The 19,473-nt window shown below is 48.9% G+C and overlaps 1 protein-coding gene across 1 annotated transcript; it reads right to left on the bottom strand.

The window, feature by feature from the left end:
• Window positions 1–7,101: 7,101 nt before the first annotated feature.
• LOC101616129 (cytochrome c oxidase subunit 7A-related protein, mitochondrial) lies at window positions 7,102–19,258 on the bottom strand. The gene is made up of 3 exons (XM_004660124.2): window positions 19,127–19,258; window positions 9,599–9,730; window positions 7,102–7,976 (listed from the first exon to the last, which is right to left on the bottom strand). Exons 1-3 carry the CDS (start codon window positions 19,196–19,198, stop codon window positions 7,836–7,838), a joined length of 345 nt encoding a protein of 114 aa, XP_004660181.2. The 5' UTR covers window positions 19,199–19,258; the 3' UTR covers window positions 7,102–7,835.
• Between the last annotated feature and the right edge of the window lie 215 nt (window positions 19,259–19,473).

Raw genomic sequence — 19,473 nt, 5'->3', positions numbered from 1 at the left:
CTCTTAATTTTCATGTCATCGTCTTTTTCTCTTATTTTGAGGGTCTTGTAAAGATAGTGTCAGACACTGGGAGGCCATGGATATTGAGGCCAATTTCTACCTGGACAGTTGCATCTTACACAGTCCCACCCTTCCTTCGGCCCTTATGTTAGTTCCGCCACCTCTTCTGCAATGGACCCTGACCCTTGGAAGGTTTGATAGAGATAGCTCAGCACTGAGCACTCCTCCGTCACTTCTTTCAAGGGCATTGTTGGCGGGCATGGAACAAGTCAGATGAAGTAAGGGTGCCTACCTTCAGGTAACCCCATACCTGCTCATGGAAAAACTGCAGGAAAGGACACGCAGGACCCCACAAGAGAAATGCAGAAAACTTGCGGGGAGCTAAACAAAGCCCAGGGAGCTGGAGGGGGGGTGGGGGACACAGGAGAGAGCCCCAGCTTCAAGCTTCAAGACACAGCTGGCTGGCAGGTGAGTGTGAAGCCAGAGGCAAGACCATCTTCTCAGTGCTGCCAGACTGCCCCTGCTTCTTGTTTTATTTATTCGTTTATTTGAGAGCGAGCGAGACAGAGAGAATGGGCGCGCCAGGGCCTCCAGCCACTGTAAACGAACTCCAGACGCATGCGCCCCCTTGTGCATTTGGCTTATGTGGGTCCTGGGGAATGAAAAATGGGTCCTTTGGCTTCACAGGCAAGCACCTTAACCACTAAGCCATCCCTCCAGCCCCTACCCTTGCTTTTTGTTTTGCAAGGTAGGGTCTCACGCTAGTCCAGGCTGACCTGGAACTCACTCTGTAGTCTCAGGGTGGCCTCAAACTCACAGCAATCCTCCTACCTCTGCCTCCCGAGTGCTGAGATTAAAGACGTGCACTTGTAGCCAGACTTCAGACCAAACTGAGGTTCCTCTGGGCCCAGAACACCACCCTCTCCCCAGCACCCATAAAGTCTCAGAATGAACAGGTCACAGCCCAAAAAAGCCCAGTGCACTCCCGGCTGACCTCAAAAGGCTGTGTCCCAGCCTGCCCTAGAGGCCACCAAACTGGCCAGGGCCACCTCGGTTACTTTTTTAATTAATTAATTATTATTATTAAATATTTAATTTTATTTATTTGACAGAGAAGGAGGGAGAGAGAATGGCCACGCCAGGACCTCCAGCCATTGCAAACGAACTCCAGACACGTGCGCCCCCTTGTGCTTCTGGCTTACGTGGGTCCTGGGGAATCGAATCAAGGTCCCTTGGCTTTGCAGGCAAACACCTTAACCACTAAGCCATCCTTCCAGACCCCCCTTTTTTTTTCTTTTGGTTTTTCAAGATAGGGTCATACGCTAGCCAGGCTGAACTGGAATTCACTAGATAGTCTCAGTGTGGCCTTAAAGTCATGGTGATCCTCCTACCTCTGACTCCCAAGTGCTGGAATCAAAGGCATGCGCCACCACACCCAGCTTTAACATATATTTTTCAATTTTATTTATTTATTTGAGAGACAGTCAGAGAGACAGAGAGAGAGAGAGAAAATGGGCACGCCAGGACCTCTGACCCCTGCAAATGAACTCCACACACATGTGCCACCTTGGGTATCTGGCTTACGTGGGTCCTGGGGAATCAAACCTAGGTCCTTTGGCTTGGCAGGCAAGCCCCTTAACTACTAAGCATTCCCTCCAGCCCATCAGCTATTCTTGAACTTAGCTCCCCCTGCCGCATGCATAGCTTGTTTCTGTGGCCAGGATCTCCCTAATGCTCAGTGACCAGCTCCCACGTCCTGAGGGAGAAAGCTGCGGGCAGATGGGCAATGCCCATGAGTGAAGTTAGAAAACTGATTTCCAAAAGGCTGCTTCAGGAGGAGAACCGGGGCTGAGGAGATGGTCAGCAGTTAAAGGTGCTGGACAGGTGTTCATTTGCAGTGGTAAGAACCTCTGGCACACCCATGCACACACGCACACACACGTGCAAATAAATAAATAAAATTTTTAAAGAGGAGCAACAGGAACAGCCACCAAATATAAACAAAGGCTTCTCTGTACGATTCCACTTTAATTAGGATGACAGCTCATTGAAAGCAATTTAATGCTGGTTCATGAAAGGTTAATAGGATTCATGTTTTGGAGCTGTTGAATGAAACACAGACTTAGGCAGAAACACAAATCTAACCTTTATTCTTTATAATTATCTGGTCAGAATAATTTCCCGGGGGCAGCTTTAGTCTCAAGATGGTTCTAATTAAACGCCAGTGAACTCACTGTGCTGCAACTCAATGTTCGAATGAATCTGCCATATAACGTGGGGGTGGGGGTGACCTTGGCTGGAGAGGAGGTGGGAGAGATGGGGTTCAGCCCTCAGGGGTAAATGGATTCTGAACATCCGGTCTCCAGTGCCACTGCCTTGCCACAACCGCGGAGCCTCCTTCCTGGCTCAGCTCCGCTCTGACCTCCACCCCATTCATTCACCTTCATGGTCTCATTCTCTCCTTTCCAGAACCCCCACTCTTCCCCTGACCATGCTAAGCTCTGCCTGTTCCCACAGCTTTGCCCTCACTGGGAAGCAAGACCACCATTTCCTCCATCAGGTCATGTCTGGAGTGAGCAGAGGTTCCTACTGGCTCGTGCATGCTGGGCCGCGACAAATGTCAGAGGCCATGGAAGAGCTCAGGGTTAGGGAAGGGCATGATGTCCTGGCCAGGCTGTTCAGAACATGAAGGGGAAGGGTGTTATCTATAGAGTGGTGCCTGGCGTGGTGGCGCACTCCTTTAATCCCAGCACTCGGGAGGCAGAGGTAGGAGGATCGCTGTGAGTTCGAGGCCACCCTGAGACTACAGAGTGAATTCCAGGTTAGCCTGGGTTAGAGTGAGACCCTACCTTGAAAAACCAAAAAAAAAGAGAGAGAGAGAGAATGCAGGCTGGAGAGATGGCTTAGAGGCTAAGGCATTTGCAAGCAAAGCCAAAGGACCCAGGTTTGATTCCCCAGGAGCCACATAAGCCAAGATGCACACGGGGGCGCGCACATCTGGAGTTCGTTTGCTGTGGCTGGAGGCCCTGGCGCGCCCATTCTCTCCCTCTCTTTCCCTTTTTCTGCGTCAAATAAATAAGTAAGTAGTATTTTAAAACTAAAAATAAGGAATGCTGTCTCTGGCCATTCTGCACGGCTTGCTGCTCACTGTGTTTTACAGCAGCAACACCTTGGAGATCAGCTCTGACGGACTCTAGACCAGGGCAAGCAGCTCCAGTACGCACCCAGCTTCCCTACACAGCCGCATCACGCTGCGGGTCGCCGCAGCCACGAAGACCAGAGCTCGGAGTGCGGGTGTGACCGCCACCAGTCCCTTCTTAACTCAGTGTGACGCGATTTTCCCAGGACCCGGGCCCACAGCAGCCTCCCCTCACCCACACCCACACGACAATGCCAAGCAGAAGGAGGCAGGGGACGATGGGGGGGCACCTCTATGCAAGAGTGGGTCTCAGCTGTGTGGTCTGTGGTTTGTTTTTTCTATTTTTTAAAAATATTTTTTATGCATTTGAGAGAGAGATAAACAGAGAGAATGGGCACACCAGAGCCTCCAGCCACTGCAAACGAACTCCAGACGCGTGCGCCCCCTTGTGCATCTGGCTAACGTGGGTCCTGGAGGATCGAACCAGGATCCTGTGGCTTTGCAGGCAAACGCCTTAACCGCTAAGCCATCTCTCCAGCCCAGCTGTGTGATCTATGAATCTTGACATTGGGGTCCCCTGGAATGACCCAAATAGTTTTTTGTAATTTTTTTTTTTTTGAGGTGGGGTCTCAGTCTAGTCCAGGCTGACCTGGAATTCACTATGTAATTTCAGGGTGGCCTTGAACTCTTGGTGATCCTACCTCTGCCTCCCGAGTGCTGGGATTAAAGGCGTTGCACCACCACGCCCAGCCCTGTGTGATTAATTTTTGAGGCCCAAGCAGTTCATAAATCACGGAAGCCCTAGAGAACCGAGTGACATTCAGTGAATCCAACAGGAAGAGTGTGAAGCCAGCACTCGCTCCCCAAGCAATCCCACTTGAGCAATCTGTGGCGTTTGACCCACCAGCGATTCCAATGGAGGTGTGCAGCCAGGGCGTCCGGAAAGATCTCCATTCTGTGCGACCAGAAATGTCAAAGTTTCTCAGTCACCTATGACTGTTGCCCCAGATGTGACCTGTAGCTATTGAAGATCAATAGACTAGGAAATAAAAGCTTTGGAATGCTTCCAACCTTGAGAAGAAGAAAAAAGTTGAAATCAGAAAGATGATCGGAGTTATAAATTTCAATATCAGAGCCGGGCGTGGTGGCACACGCCTTTAATCCTAGCACTTGTGAGGCAGAGGTAGGAGGATCACTGTGAGTTCGAGGCCACCCTGAGACTACATAGTGAATTGTAGGTCAGCCTGGACTGGAGTAAGACCCTACCTCAGAAAACAAAACTAAAACAATTCTTAATATAAATTTAAAAAGAAGCCATGCCAGCTTTTACTGTGCTGCGGAAGGCATTGTACCAGTGTCAGGGGGTGAAGGACCAGGAAAGGGGAGGAAGGCTAGGTAGTCAGGAGTCAGAGGTAGGAGGGTTGCTCTAAGTTCGAGGCCACCCTGGGGCTAGAGACTTCCAGGCCAACCTGGGCTGGAGCGAGACCCTACCTTGAAAAAAACAAAACATGATTGAGAGGGGGAGGGGATATGATGGAGAGTGGAGTTTCAAAGGAGTAAGTGGGGGGAGGGAGGGAATTACCATGGCATATCATTTACACTCATGGAAGTTGTTAAAAAAAAAGAGGGAGGTTCTCAAAGGTATTAATTAATCTGACAGAAAACAAAAGGACAGATAATTGGGCATTTCAAATGAAGTGTAAAGTAGCCACTTTCAATATTTCATGCTAAAATCTGAAAAATCTGTCTGTACCCCTTCCTATTTCAAATCTAAAAAAAAAAATAATCAGGGGCTAGAGAGATGGCTCAGCAGTTAAGGTGCTAACCTTTGAAGCCTAACAACCTGGGTTCGATTCCCCAGTCCTCATAAAGCCAGATGCACAAGGCGGCGCATGCACCTGGAGTTCATTTGCAGTGGCTGGAGGCCCTGGTGCATCTGTCTCTCTTCTCTCTGCTTACAAATAAATATTTTTGTTTTGTTTTGTTTCGTTTTTGAGGCAAGCCTAACAGACTGGCCTTTTTGTTTGTTTGTTTGTTTGTTTTTTAAATGAGAGAGAGTGAGCAAGAGGGAGGGAGAGACAGAGTCAGAGAGAACTGGCCCACCAGGGCCTCCAGCCATTGCAATGAAACTCTAGACTGGCTTATGTGGAATCTGGAGAGTCTTCTGGTTCTCCTGTTTCCATGTTGGGTGACGTTTGTATTAAAATAAAGCAACTGCGAAGGACACTGAGAGATTCGGACATCTGTGAAGACAGCCCATGAAGGCAGCATTATCCACGATGACGATGTGACACGGAGTAGGGTATGAGGAACACGGCTTACTCTTGGGAGATAGTGGTTTAAGTATCTGTGTCTGATTGACAATTTCAAAACTTAACATGAAGCAGTAGATTGTTGCTAGAAAATTCTCAGTGCCAGGGATGGAATACCCTCCAGTGACTTCCAGGCCAAGTTGTTGTTGGCCAGTGAGGTCCCTGATGCCCCCAAAACATTATAGGCCATTGCCAAGGCCCTTGGTTTCCCACCAGGAATAGATGGTAAGACCCTATTGCTGAAGACTCCACATACTTGGGCTGCAAGGTCACTGAGAAACCCTGTTGGAACTGAGCTGATAAATCTCCTCCATGTAGACCAGCTGACAGAAAACGGGAAGAAGCCATTCTACATGTAGTTCAATGGGAGAGAGATACCACCAGTGAAGATACTCAACAGTGGACACTGCAAGCCTTTTATTTGGCCAACCAGGCCAAATGAGCCAACGGGTACAATAGTGGCACATCTATCATGGTGGAAACCAACTGCCCTCTAATTGGACTGGATGCCCGCCCCATGGAAGGGAATACATTCCTGATACTGAAAACTTAAAACAGGGGTGGTCATGAGCTGTAACATTTGCTGCTGTCTGGCTAAATGTATCTACTATGCTTATCAAACTGCCCAGCAAGCACTTCTAATGTTCATACCCATATATTAATGCTACTCTCACTTTTGGTAGAGGATCTTCTCTTTTCAGATGGCAGTGACCTTGGGAAGACTCAGAAGGCATCATGGTGCTGGAAAGAAGTGACCGGAGCAGTCAGTACTGCAATATCTCTATCACACCTTCCCAGGCTCAGGGTCTATTGTGGAAGAGGTGGCAGAAAGAATGTAAGAGCCAAAGGAAGGGTAGACTCCTTATATCATGTTCCTCCAGACACAAAATGGCCTCGATATCCATGACCTCACAGTGCCTGGCACTACCTACACAAGACCATCATAAGAGGAGGAAAAGACCATGACATCAAAATAAAAGAGAGACTGATTGAGATGGGGAGGGGATATGATGGAGAATGAAGTTTCAAAGGGGAAAGTGTGAGGAGGGAGGGCATTACCATGGGATTATTTTTTTATAATCATGGAAGTTGTTAAGAAAAATTTGAAAAAAAAAAAAAAAAAACACATGAGGGCTGGAGAGATGGCTTAGAGGTTAAGGCACTTGACTGCAAAGCCTAAGGACCCAGGTTCAGTTCCCCAGTACCCACTTAAGTCAGATACACACGGTGGTGTATGCATCTGGGGTTTGTGTGCAGTGGCTACAGGCCCTGGCACACCCATTCTCTATCTTCTTTCTCTCTCTCAAATAAATATTAAAAACCATCAGGCGTGGTGGCACTTGCCTTTAATCCCAGCACTTGGGAGGCTGAGGTAGGACTGCCGTGAGTTCGAGGCCTTCTTGAGAATACATAGTTAATTCTAGGTTAGCCTGAGCTAGAGTGAGACCCTACCTTGATCCTCCCACATTAAAAAAAAAAAAAAAAGAATGCATATAGCAATCCACAATATGCCATTAGATTCCTATTACCTGAGTGAGAAAGCATTTTGTTAAGATTACCTGTGTGACTAATTAAAAAGAATCAAGACCAGGGTTAGGATACTTAAATGTTCTATACTTGTTCTGCAAGATCACTTAATTGCAACAAATGTCAGACTTAAAAATTTTTTATTCATTATTTATTCCACAACCAAGAAAGTCATAATTTAAAATTGTAACATTTTTACAAGGTAAAGGAGACTTGTATTAACAAAACAGACAGCAGCACTAAACAGGTGTTTCTCTGTTCCCATGACAGAAAACGCATGGCCTTTACATACAACATTTCACCCAAGATCTGTGGCGAGGCAAACAACCCTTTGAATCAAACTGCCCAGTGAAGAGAGGTGAGCTGCGAAGAATTCCTCCTGTCACTTTACTGCAAGATGGAAAACCCCCAACTCAAACTTCTCATCTCACACACCTGGCCTTGGCTTTTATCTTGCTTCCTCAATCCCATCCAAATCCAGAAAGGCATCTATCTGTACTTACAAACACAATTCCACGTCCCTGAGGACCTGAGCACAGGCCGGCGTGGATGAGCCTGTGAGCAACCTCCATCCCGAGCCTCCAGGGAAATCAGAGCCCAGCACAGAGCGCGGCACCGTTTCTTTAGACGACAGTTTGACTGTCAACTGAGCTCTAACACCTGACAGGCCATATGCATTTCATACTCAAACCAAAATACTGTCATCATTTCATTTCCTTTGTTTTGTAAGAATGTTGAGTAGACCATCCAAGTGGAAAAAAACAAACAAACAAAAACACCACAAAAACCAGAAACAATGAAAACTGAATGTTCAAAGTGTGTAAGTCAAAACGCAAAGCAGTCCTTTGCAGCCGGGCTCATTTGTTTCTGGGCTGGGAGGCCATGTAGAGGGCGACCAGGCAGTAGATGGTCCCGCCCAGAGTCAGCGCCATGGTGGTCCGGTAAAGCATCTGGTCAGGCAAGCCTCGTTTCAGGTGGATGGGCACACCGTCCGATTTCTTAAAAGCAAGAACCAACAAGGAATTGGTTGATTAAAAAACGATTTTACAATAGACTAAAAAGAATAAATCTGCCCACTGTGAAATTAATTCAAACACAACGCAGTGGAGAATCCCTAAGGCATCATTACACTGCCGACAAGTCCTGGTCTACTTTCTCTTTAAGAGTAGCTGGAGCTTGTCAACAGAGGCTTTCTCTACAGCAGGCTGAGACAGAGCGGGCAGCCCGCGCCCATGTGGGAGCCATCTATCGTACGACGAGGCCAGCAAAGGAGCACTGGGGTCCCGTGAGCAGCCGCGGACGTCTGCCCTTAGACAGAGGCCAGCGAGCCACCCGCTCCTCGGCGAAGCCCCTTCCTTCTGGCCTCTGCGTCTAGTAATCAGAGTGCACAGGAGAGTAACGAACGGCTCTGCAGAGGTTGCAAAGGCCCTCCAGACTCTAACGGTGTCTTGAATCTCACTCATTAGATAGAGAATTACACTGACCAACACAAAAGTGCTCTCTCCCCAGCATGGACCCAAATCTGGACTGTTTTTTGTTTATTTTTGGTTTTTCGAGGTAGGGTCTCACTCACCCAAGCCTAGGCTGACCTGGAATGCAGGCTGGCCCTGAGCTCACAGTGAGCCCTGCTGTGCCCGCGTGCTGGGGTTGAAGGTGCGCGCCGCCACGCCCGCCACGCCTGACCGTTTCCAGGGGCCCTGGCCCTGAAGCAGTGCTTGTAGCTCTGGCACTGACACACAGTCAGACCCCGAGTTCTCAGGTCTCCACAGACTACTGATGACGTTAACAGCTTCAATTTGGGATTCTCTGCTCATCAGCAAATCCAAAGACTCCCACACTCCAAGAACTCTGAATTCTAATACCAAGCAAGCAAAAAATAAATAAAACAGGAAAAAACTTGTCAAAGTCATGGCGTGTGTCACAAGTACAAACCTAGCCTGGATGACACAGTGTCATGACGTGCCATTGCTTCCCCCCATGCAGCAGATCACTTCTAACTGCATGTAATTAGAGACCTGTGCCTTGGGGGGTGGGGCACAGCGGTAAAGCACTTGCCTGCAAAGCCTAATGACCCAAGTTTAACTCCCCAGGACCCACGTAAAGAAAGCCAGAGGCACAAAGTGGCACAAGAGTATGGAGCTCATTTGCAGTGGCTGGAGGCCCTGGCATGTCCATTCTTTTTCTCTCTCTTAGATACATGTATGAAAATTCACTAAAAGCTGGGTGTGGTAGCACACGCCTTTAATCCCAGCTTTTGGGAGGCAGAGGTAAGAGAACAGCTAGCTGTGAGTTCGAGGCCACCCTGAGACTATATAGTGAATTCCAGGTCAGCCTGGGCTGAAGAGATTCTACCTCAAAACAACAAAAAGAAAAACTCACTAAGAAAGTTTGTAAAAAGAAAGCCTGTGCTGTTAATGGTCTGAGGACACTAGCCAGCCTTCCCTCAGCCATGTGTCTACCCACATATAAAAGGCACTGCTGGCTACAGCTCCAACTATAATCAAGCCTTTCCTGTTTTACTGAAGGAGACTGGGCAGTAAGCGAAAACGAAAGTCCAGTTTGGGAAGACGTGCTGTTCGGCCGCTCACGTCCCAGGCACTGCCCGAGCGCCTCCCCTCACCTGGAAGAACTTCTGCAGCTCTGGGACTTTGTTCTTCCCGGCATAGTCATATGGAGTCAAACTGGAGGTCAACTTAGTTGGCGTCGCAAATACGATGGGCGGTGCTTCTGCGGAGACCATGGGCTTTAAACCCTGCGGGGAAAGAAAACAGCAAGCTGAAGGCGTGTCTGGCCATTTGAGTTTGCGTGCACCTGTCAAAGCAGGCTTCTGGAAGAGTGGAGGCAGCCAAGACACATTCACAGGACAGGAAAAAGACTCGAGACCCTACATGATGAGGCCTTTAGTTGGTCCTCAAACTTTTTTAAAAAATTATTTTTATTTATTTGAGGGAGAGAAAGAATGGGTGCTCCAGGGCCTCCAGCCATTGCAAATCAACTCCAGATGCATGTGCCACCTTGTGCATCTGGCTTACATGGGTCCTGGGGAATTGAATTGAGGTCCTTTGACTTTGCAGGCAAGTGCCTTAACCTCCAAAATGTTTTTTTTTGTGTGTGTGTGTGTGTGTTGTTTTTTGAGAAACGGTCTCTCTCTAGCTCAGGCTGACCTGGAATTCACTATGGAGTCTCAGGGTGGCCTCCAACTCACAGCCACCCTCCTACCTCTGCCTCCCGAGTGCTGGGATTAAAGGTGTGGGCCCCACACCCAGCTGGTCCTCAAACTTTTGATGAGACAACCTCATGTGTTGCCCCAGTGCAAACCCTGGGAAGCAGCCGCACCAGTATGATGGAAGGGACAGCAGAGGTCCAATGGGGGTGTCCACAGGTGCCTACTGATCAAACCAGCAAAACACACTCAATCCGAATCAACAGCTAGTGACAGACCTGGATACGCCAGTCTCCTCTGCCTGAATGAATAGAATGTTTCATACCTGAGTGCACTCTAGAAACTTCTAGAAGCAAAGTACAGAACTCTCAATCTGGGAGAGCTTCTAAGGAGACTGTATGTGGACTTTGTTTATCAGACGAGAAAACAAAAACCAAAAAAAAAAACTGTAAAGTTAACTGGACTTCCACACATTAATAAACTCCTAAAACACACGCACAGCATACGTACAGGAAGGAGTACAAACCCAGGCTACGACATGGCTAACTCCTGAAAACATCATGCCCAAAACGAGAAACCTGATGCAGGCCACACCGTGACTCCGCCGCCAAGTGCTCATGGCAAACTCTAGATGCAAAGCAGATTCATGGCTGTTAGAAGCAGGACTGCGGGGGAAAGGCGGCTGAGGACAGGTTTCTTTCTAGAGTCATGCAACTGCTCTAAAATCAATATTAACTATGGTAGTAACGGCTAGCTGTGCATAGTGGCACATGCCTATAGCCCCAGCATTTAGGAAGCTTGCTATGTAGCACAGACTGGTCTCAAACTCCTGGACTCTCACAGTTCTCTGGCCTCAGCCTTCTAAGCAGCTGGGACTACAGGTACAAGCCACCACCAGCTCACCACCACTTAATTATACACTTTCATTTTTTTTGTTCATTTATTTATTTGAGAGCAACAGACACAGAGAGAAAGAGGCAGATAGAGAGAGAGAATGGGTGCACCAGACACGTGTGCCCCTTGTGCATCTGGCTAACATGGGTCCTGGGGAATCGAGCCTCAAACAAGGGTCCTTAGGCTTCACAGGCAAGCGTTTAACCACTAAGCCATCTCTCCAGCCCTTAATTATATACTTTATTGGGGCTGGAGAGATGGCTCAGCAGTTAAGGTGCTTGCCTGCAAAGCCTAAGAACCTGGGTTCGATTCCCCAGTATCCACATAAAGCCAGATACATAAGGAGGCCCACGCTTCTGAAGTTCACCTACAGCGGCTGGAGACTCTGGTGTGCTCATATTCTATCTGCCTCTTTCACAGAGAGAGAACTGTATGGCAACGTGGATGGTATCATCTCAATAAGGCCGATTCTCTTACTCCGTAAAGAACTAAGGTGAGGGCTGGGGATGTAGGTCAGCAGTGTGCACAGGTCTTGGCTCCACCTGACTTTCTATATGAAAGAGTAAGGCTACATGGTGAGAGACATCCAGATGGTTCTCCAGAAAACCCTGCAGACTAAAGGAAGGAGTTGAGTTACAAACCATAAAAATTAGGAAAAAAAAAGTTGGAAAGCAGAGTTCAAACCTAACCTCTTTGTTTTACAGATAAAAAGGAAATTCACTGGGCGTGGTGGCGCACACCTTTAATCCCAGCACTTGGGAGGCAGAGGTAGAAGGATAGCCATGGGTTCAAGGCCACCCTGAGACCATAGAGTGAATTCCAGGTCAGCCTGAGCTAGAGTGAGACTCTACCTTGAAACCCCCCCTCAAAAAAGGAAATCTCTCTTGCTCAAATGAATACAGTCCTTATTCCTATTTCTCAAAGAAATCTAGATTTATCTATAAGTGACAAGAACCATTCTAAATATCAGACATTTAAAACACCAGCGCTAGTGAGCACGAGATGAACTCCGACAACTTATAAGCAGTGCTTCACGCAGCTCACCCACCAGCAGCACTAGGCTTCTGAAGAGCAGGCTGAGCCAGGGTAAACCCCTTTCCTGTGTGCGCCTACTCCAGTTGTCCGGGCCTAGAACTGAGAGCTTGAAGGATGTCCCTTACCATCTTGATCAATGACAAGGCCATTCTTCCGGGGACTCAGGCTGAAAACCTTGGAGTTATCGACACCTCATTCACACCCTGCAAAGCCTTTTGGATGGATCTTCAAATATCCTTGCTCTCCGACCCCTCTGCATCTATTCCATCTATTCCACTCTAGTCCACGCCTCTGGATTTCTCCAAGGTCCTCTAACAGGCCTCTGCTTCCACACTTACTGCCCTACAGTTTACTTTGTGGCTGTTGAAACCAGATGTCACCACTCAGTTAAAACCTCCTAGAGACCACCCGGGCTCACCGACAGAACCCAAAGTTCTTACAACGTCCCAGGCTCCGAAGGCGCACCCACCTACCCTTCCTCTGGCAGCCCCTTCCTTCTCTCCACCCAGAGCCTGTAGGCCTCCAGGCTCCAGGCCTGTTCCCTGCGCCTAGAATGCTCCTCCTCCAGACACCTGCATGGCTGTTCTCCCTCTCTTCAGATCTTTCCCAACAGCTGAACTGCTCACCAAGACTTTTCCTAACCATCCCTTTGTTTTTGTTTGCTTGTCTGAAACAAGATCTTATCTATCCCAGGCTGACTGTGGAACTCCTGACCCTCTGCCTCCAGCTCCCAAGTACTGGATTTACAGATATGTGCCACCACATTGGGCTCTAACCTTTTTGAAAACTGTGTGTCCTCTGTGGTGGTGGCTTAAATGGAAATGCCCCCCCTAGCCTCAGGTATTTTTAAAAATTTATTTATTTGACAGAGAAAATATGAATGGATGAATGAATGAATGGGCACACCAGGACCTCCAGCCATTGCAAAGGAACAAACTCCAGACACATGGGCCACCTTGTGCACCTAGCTTACACTGAGGAATCAAACCTGGATCCTTTGGCTTTGTAGGCGCGCGTCTTAACCGCTAAGCCATCTCTCCAGCCCCCTGGGGCTTCCCACTTAGTCTCCAGGGGCAGAGCCCCGCTGGACAGGCGTCTCTGACACTGCGCCCTGCGCTCTGGCTGCTCGCTCACCCACTGCTGCGCACGCGTGAAGGGAGCCAGCTTCCTCTGCCACAGCGGATCTTCCTTTCACACTGTAAGCCCTTTCCTCCCACAAGCTGCTCTGGTCAGGGCGTGTTGTCCAGCAGCAAGAGCGACCTGCAATGCCCACGAACAACCTGCCCACTGTCCACATCGCAGCGCTCTGCCCCGCCGGTTTGCTGGGCCTGCCTCGCTTGCTGCAACGCAAGCCTGGGAGCGCAGCGCTGGGCAGGTTTCTGCCACTGCTCGCAGTACCCAAGACGCACCAGAGCAAAGCGACACAGAAAGCACATTCTGCAAGTATCTGCTGAGTGTCTAGGGAGGAAAGAACATCACCCCAAAACAGACATAAGTGAGCTGAAGTCAAACTACCTGTCACTTGCCAGCAGAACCCCACACTTCTGCAGCAGAGAACTGAAAGCTGTTACCAGATTTTACTGCTTACAGAACCCTTCCTCCAGAGTTAACTGAGGGCCACTCAACCTTAACAACATCTAGTAGTTTCTGAGTTCTGTCTTCTTTGACTGCAGGTGTTGGACCTGGAACGCAGGCCAGCAAGCCAAGCGCGCGCTCTCATGCCACCCCTCCAGCCTCTCATCGCTCTGAATTCCGTTTGCTTTGTTTTGTTCTGTTATTTGTCCCATGTAGCTCAGGCTGTCCTCAAACTCCGCAGGAAGGGAAGGATGATCTTGAAATGCTGATCTTGCCTCTACCTCCCAAGTTGCCTGCATTACAGGTAAGTGCCACCACATGTGACTCAACATTTTATTTCCAAATGTCTTGTGAGCATGAGTGCGCACGTGCGACATCGGCAGCACTGTGACTGCGGCGTTACGTGACACACCTGGCCAGTGGCCTCTGCAAGCAAGTTCCCTTAACTGCTAAGCCAGCTCCCCAGTCATTAGCTTAAATACTTAAGAGACAAGTAAGCCTGATTTCTCTTCTAAACTGACTCAATATTTCCTTCTATCTCTTGTTTTGTTTGTTTTCGAGGTATTTAGCCCAGGCTGACCTGGAAATCAGTAAATAGTCTCAGAGTGGCCTTGAACTCACAACGATCCTCCTACCTCTGCCTCCTGAGCACCGGGATTAAAAGCATGGGCCGCCAACACTCCCAGCTCCTATCTTTCTAAATTGTTGGAAACCCATGAACCCTTTCACTCTGATTTATGACTAGAATCTAGTCCTAACTGCAAGCTGGACACCATCATCCTGTCCCTCTGAATTTCAGAATGTCCAAATTACCCTCAAAGCCCACTCAGGAGCTGATGGCCCTGAGGACCCAGCACCATCCTCCCACTCCCGGTAACCCTGGATTCCTCCTCATCTCCTCAGACCACCCTACATACCCCCTGCACCGCACTTCCTGCTTATGCCTTATGGTGAAATCCTCTCCTCCCAGGACTGTCATGTGTTACCCCTGTCCTCTTCCGCTAGCTTACCTACTCAGTGATCCCCCTGCCCCCTGCCCGTAGTTCCCCACACCTAGAACCACACTCTGCCATCTTAATTGGAATCGCTGGGTCTAACAGTGAAATGGCATCCTTGTTAAGAAACTGCCAGCGGCTCCTGGTTTCTCTCCATCTTCCACTCTTTTTGGGACCTGTTTTTGATTAAAGGCATCCTGGCAGATATGAAGTGCCGTCTCATTATGGTCTTGATACGCTTTTTCCTAATGCCTAATACCGTCAGGCACCTTCTTATGCGCAGCTCACTGGCCTCAATTTGTGTGTGGCACAGAACACCGAAGGCAAGTTAACACTTCTCAGTCTGCCACTAGAAAATACTCTCCCAACAACTCATGACTAAGTGGACTTACAGTGTTACCAAAATCAAGGGCACCAAGTTGGAGGGAGGCCTGTCACTCACACTGAAACTCCAAGAGTTATGTAAAGCCTATTCAATATTGCTTCTTTCAACCATAGCTTAAGAACTCTTAAAAAAAAAAAAGTCGCAAGCAGAAAGACAGAGAAGAGAGGGCTAATAAGTGTGTCAGGGCCTCCTGCACATGAACCCCAGACACATGTGCCACCTTATGCATCTGTTTTACATGGGTACTGGTGAGCCAAACCTGGGTCATTAGTCTTTGCAAGCAAGCACCCTTAACTGCTGAGCCATCTGCCCAGACCAATTTAAGAAATCTTTAATTATGCTGGAGGTAGCTCAGTGGTAGAGTATTCACCTAGCATGTGTGAGACACTGAGTTCAATCCTCAGGACCATAAGAAAAAAAAAACCTTTTATCCTTTTTTTGTTTATTTGAGAGCGACAGAGAGAGAAAGATGGGGGTGGGGGGGGAGAGAGAGAGAGAGAGAGAGAATTGGTGCACCAGGGCTTCCAGCCACTGCAAACAAACTCCAGATGCGTGCGCCCACTTGTGCATCTGGCTAGCGTAGGTCCTGGGGAATCGAGCCTCGAACCAGGGTCCTTAGGCTTCACAGGCAAGCGCTTAACCGCTAAGCCATCTCTCCGGCCCAAACTTTTATCTTTTTTTTTCCCCTGTTTTTTTTTGAGGTAGGGTCTCACTCTAGTCCAGGCTGACCTGGAATTCACTATGTAGTCTTAGGCTGGCCTTGAACTCACGGCGATCCTCCTAACACTGCCTCCCGAGTGCTGGGGTTAAAGACATACGCCACCACACCTGGCGAAAATTGAGTCTTTGACTAAGAAGCTCAGATTCTCCGATGAAATACAATTCACGTGGTGCGCTGAGAGCAAATGCACCTCACAAGAATGTGCTCTGGGTGCCGGCTGCCAGTTAAAATTCTCCTTTCTAGGCAGCAAAGCTGAGGTGCTAGAGCTCTTTTGAAAGAACACCCTCAGGCTGGGGAGGTGGTTCCGTGAGTGAAGTGACCACAGCCCAAGCGAGTACCAGAGAGCAACCCCCACAGCCCACCTAAGCCAAAAGTTAGCAAAGTATGGTGGTACATGATTTTAGTCCCAGGAGGAGCACATTGAGTTTGAGGCCAACCTGAGTCCACAGAGTGAGTTCCAGGTCAGCCTGGGAGAGAGTGAGACCTTGCTTCAGATGGGGGAAAAAAAAAAATTAAGCCAGGCATGGTAGTGCACACCTTTAGCCCCAGCACTAGAAAGGCAGAGGTAGGAAGATCACTGTGAGTCTGAGGCCAGCCTGAGGCTACATAGTGAATATCAGGTCAGCCTGGGCTAGAGCAAGACCCTACCTCAAAAAACCAAAAATAGTAATAATAATTTAATTAACCCGATGACACAGGTTCAATTCCCCAACACCCACATAAAGTCAGATGCTGCACAAAGTGGCGCATGTGTCTGCAATCTGTTTGCAGTGGCAGGCTCTGGTGTACCCATACTCACTCTTTCCCTGTCTGCCTCTTTCTTTCTCTCTCAAATAAAGTCCAGAAGCTATGACAGGTTTCTGTCATCCCAGTGGAATGGGAAGTGGAAACATGAATGTGTGCACATGCATGCACACACACACTCTAAAATTAGTGTGTGTAAATAAATAAAAGATGAGGGCTGGAGGGATGGCTCAGCGGTTAAGGTGTTTTCCTGCAAAGCCAAAGGACCCAGGTTCAATTCCCCAGGACCCACATCAGGCAGATGCACAAGGGGGTGCATGTGTCTGGAGTTCGTTTGCAGTGGCTGGAGGCCCTGGGGTGCCCATTCTCTCTCCTCTCTCCCTCTCTTTCTCTCTCTCTGTCAAATAAATAAAAAAAAGTAAAATATTAAAAAAAAAGATGATACCAAGAGAAAAGATAAACTGACATCAATACAATGTACATGTAACATGGAAGAACCTCAGTATATCGAACCTTATACAGAACAGCACATATTTTGTAGTTCCAGTCACATGAGCTGTCTACAGAGCCGGAGCCCACAGAGGAAACCGGACAGAAACTACTGACAGAGACAGAGCATGAGTGATGGAATGAATGCTCTGCATACTGACAGAAGAGTGGATCCCAACGTAGACACAAGTCAAAACTTATCAAATGTTAGCACACACTGAAAATACGCTTTATAGAAGGCGCAATGGGAATGGCTCCTTTCCCACATGCCCTGTAAGGAAATCGGTAAAGCTACTGGCAAGTCCTTCTTTACAACTCATTACCTTCCCCTAAAAAAACAAAACAAAACAAACAAACAAAAAAACTTGGACTGGAGAGATGGCTTAGCAGTTAAGGTGCTTGCCTACATAGCCTACGGACCAGGTTCAACTCCCCAGAATCCACATGAGCCAAACGCACATGGTGGCGCATGTGTCTGGAGTTCATTTGTAGTGGCTAGAGGCCCTGGCACGCCCACTGTCTCTCTCTAATAAGTAACTTTTAAAAACTTGCCCTTCCTGTCCTCCTTTATCCTAACAGCATAGCTAATGTTGGACTGAGATCATTCTTAGACACCTTGCCCTTCAGCAAGCTGCAGTGTCCCACCAAAGAGGCAACAATAACGGATCATCCTTTACAGCCAACATGGGTCCTTGCTATTCTAGCCAAGGTTTTCCAGCGACATGGGCCGCCAACCTCACGCCACTCCAGAGGATCTCAGGAATGAGTGTACTCTCAGACCCAGCTTGTGGAGGACAGCTACCACTGACCCAGAGACGACCACCTGCCCCCACCAAAAAAATGCTGTTCACTTGACACATGTCACATTTAAGCTGCTTGAATCAAGCAGGGCTCACTAAAACTAATGACCAAGGTCACAAATTAAGGCAGAAAGCCAGTACTTGAGCCCTGGTACTTCTTTTGGACAACATGGTGGGCTTAAATTTAAAACTCAAATAGAATCTTTTCAAAAATATTTTTATTTGAGAGTGTGGGGTGGGGATGGGGGAGAATGGGCACACCAGGGTCTCCAGCCGCTCATATGAACCCCAGATGCATGTGCCACCTTGTGCATCTGCTTTGCTTGTGTCCTGGAGAATCGAACCTGGGTCCTTTAGCTTTGCAAGCAAGCACCTTAACCTCTAAAACATCTCTCCAGCCCACAGCGTGGCATCTTAATATATTATCAGGTCATGCAATGGTCCCAGACGGGCCACTTCATAAACACGAAAAGTGTAACTTAGCTGTGTCCGTTCCCATGCTTTCCCGGACATTTGAAGAGACGGGTTATGGTTAAATCTGCCAGTCTACATCGCGGCTCCAAGGCAGCCCCAATCTTCAATGTCGTGACTGGGAGAGTTTTAAACTGTGGGAGACCAGACCTCCAAAACCGAGGCTTTCGGAATAGCCCAACTCTGAAACCAGTGGGTCACGCTCTGCGCTCTCTTTAAGGCATCGAAAGCAAAGACGCTATGAGCTGGACAGATGGCTCAGCGGTTACGGCATTTGCCTGAGAAGCCAAAGGACCCACGGAAGCCAGCTGCACATGGTGGCGCATGCTTTTGGAATGCGTTTGCAGTGGCTGGAAGCCTTGGTGCACCCATTCCTTCTGAATCTGCTTATTTCTTTCAGTAATAAATAAAAACGATTTTTAAAAAACCCAAAAAGCCGGGCGTGGAGGGGCACGCCTTTAATCCCAGCACCAGGGAGGCAGAGGTAGGAGGATCGTCATGTGTTCGAGACCAGCCTGAGACTATATAGTGAATTCCAGGTCAGCCTGGGCTAGAGCGAGACCCTGCCTCGAAAAACTAAAATAATAATAATTTTTTTTTTTAAAAAAAGAGAAAGAAAGCAAAGACGCCGGAGGTCACCTTGACCTCCTGCAGGGAGGTCACCGAACTGGAACCGGGGCGAAGCCCCGCGTGGGGCTGCAGTTACACGGGGGTGGGGAGGGAAACCGAAACCGAAACGACCACCCCCAAGCCAGGACGGCGCAGGGGGGAGGACGCCCACAAGCACCACGTCGGCCGAAGCCTCCCCGGCACGGGGACGCCGCAGACCCCGGGGCCGGGGTGCTCCGTTTCCCCCGCGCACTCGACGACGCATACCTGCGGGCTGTAGGCTTCGGAAGCCCACGCTCCGGCCAGCTTCTGCGTGAAGCCGCTGAACTTGTAGTACATGTTGGCCCCGCTCGCCCGCGCGACGGCCGCAGAGAAAGGACCCGCGCGCTCCTTCCGGCGGCGCAGGGCTCCGCCTAGGACCCCCGGCCGCCGGCCTGAGGGCTGCCCGTGCAGCGCCTGACTGAAACATGCCCAGTGCAGCCGGGTCGCGAGCACAGAAGCCGGGGGTTTCAAGACCTAAGGGGAATGCGGCACGTCTCGGAGAATAGGCAAAGCAAGGGTGTTGGGGTTTGCAAGCAACACGAGGATCCCGCTGCTCCGTGCTTAAATGCAGG

The sequence above is a fragment of the Jaculus jaculus genome, chromosome 18 (assembly GCF_020740685.1).
Source record: "Jaculus jaculus isolate mJacJac1 chromosome 18, mJacJac1.mat.Y.cur, whole genome shotgun sequence".
In the NCBI taxonomy this organism is placed as follows: Eukaryota; Metazoa; Chordata; class Mammalia; order Rodentia; family Dipodidae; genus Jaculus; species Jaculus jaculus.
Note: the sequence above shows the minus strand (reverse complement) of the source record. Positions and strands in the feature narration are given on the sequence as shown.

What these genes read in the sequence shown, in the direction of transcription:
- LOC101616129 (XM_004660124.2), bottom strand. Translation starts at nt 19,198, where the DNA reads ATGTACTACAAGTTCAGCGGCTTCACGCAGAAGCTGGCCGGAGCGTGG. An exon ending in CCGAAGCCTACAGCCCGCAG is followed by an intron (nt 9,731 to 19,126) that starts GTATGCGTCGTC and finishes CTTTCCCCGCAG; the next exon opens with GGTTTAAAGCCCATGGTCTC. An exon ending in AGCTGCAGAAGTTCTTCCAG is followed by an intron (nt 7,977 to 9,598) that starts GTGAGGGGAGGC and finishes CTTGCTTTTAAG; the next exon opens with AAATCGGACGGTGTGCCCAT.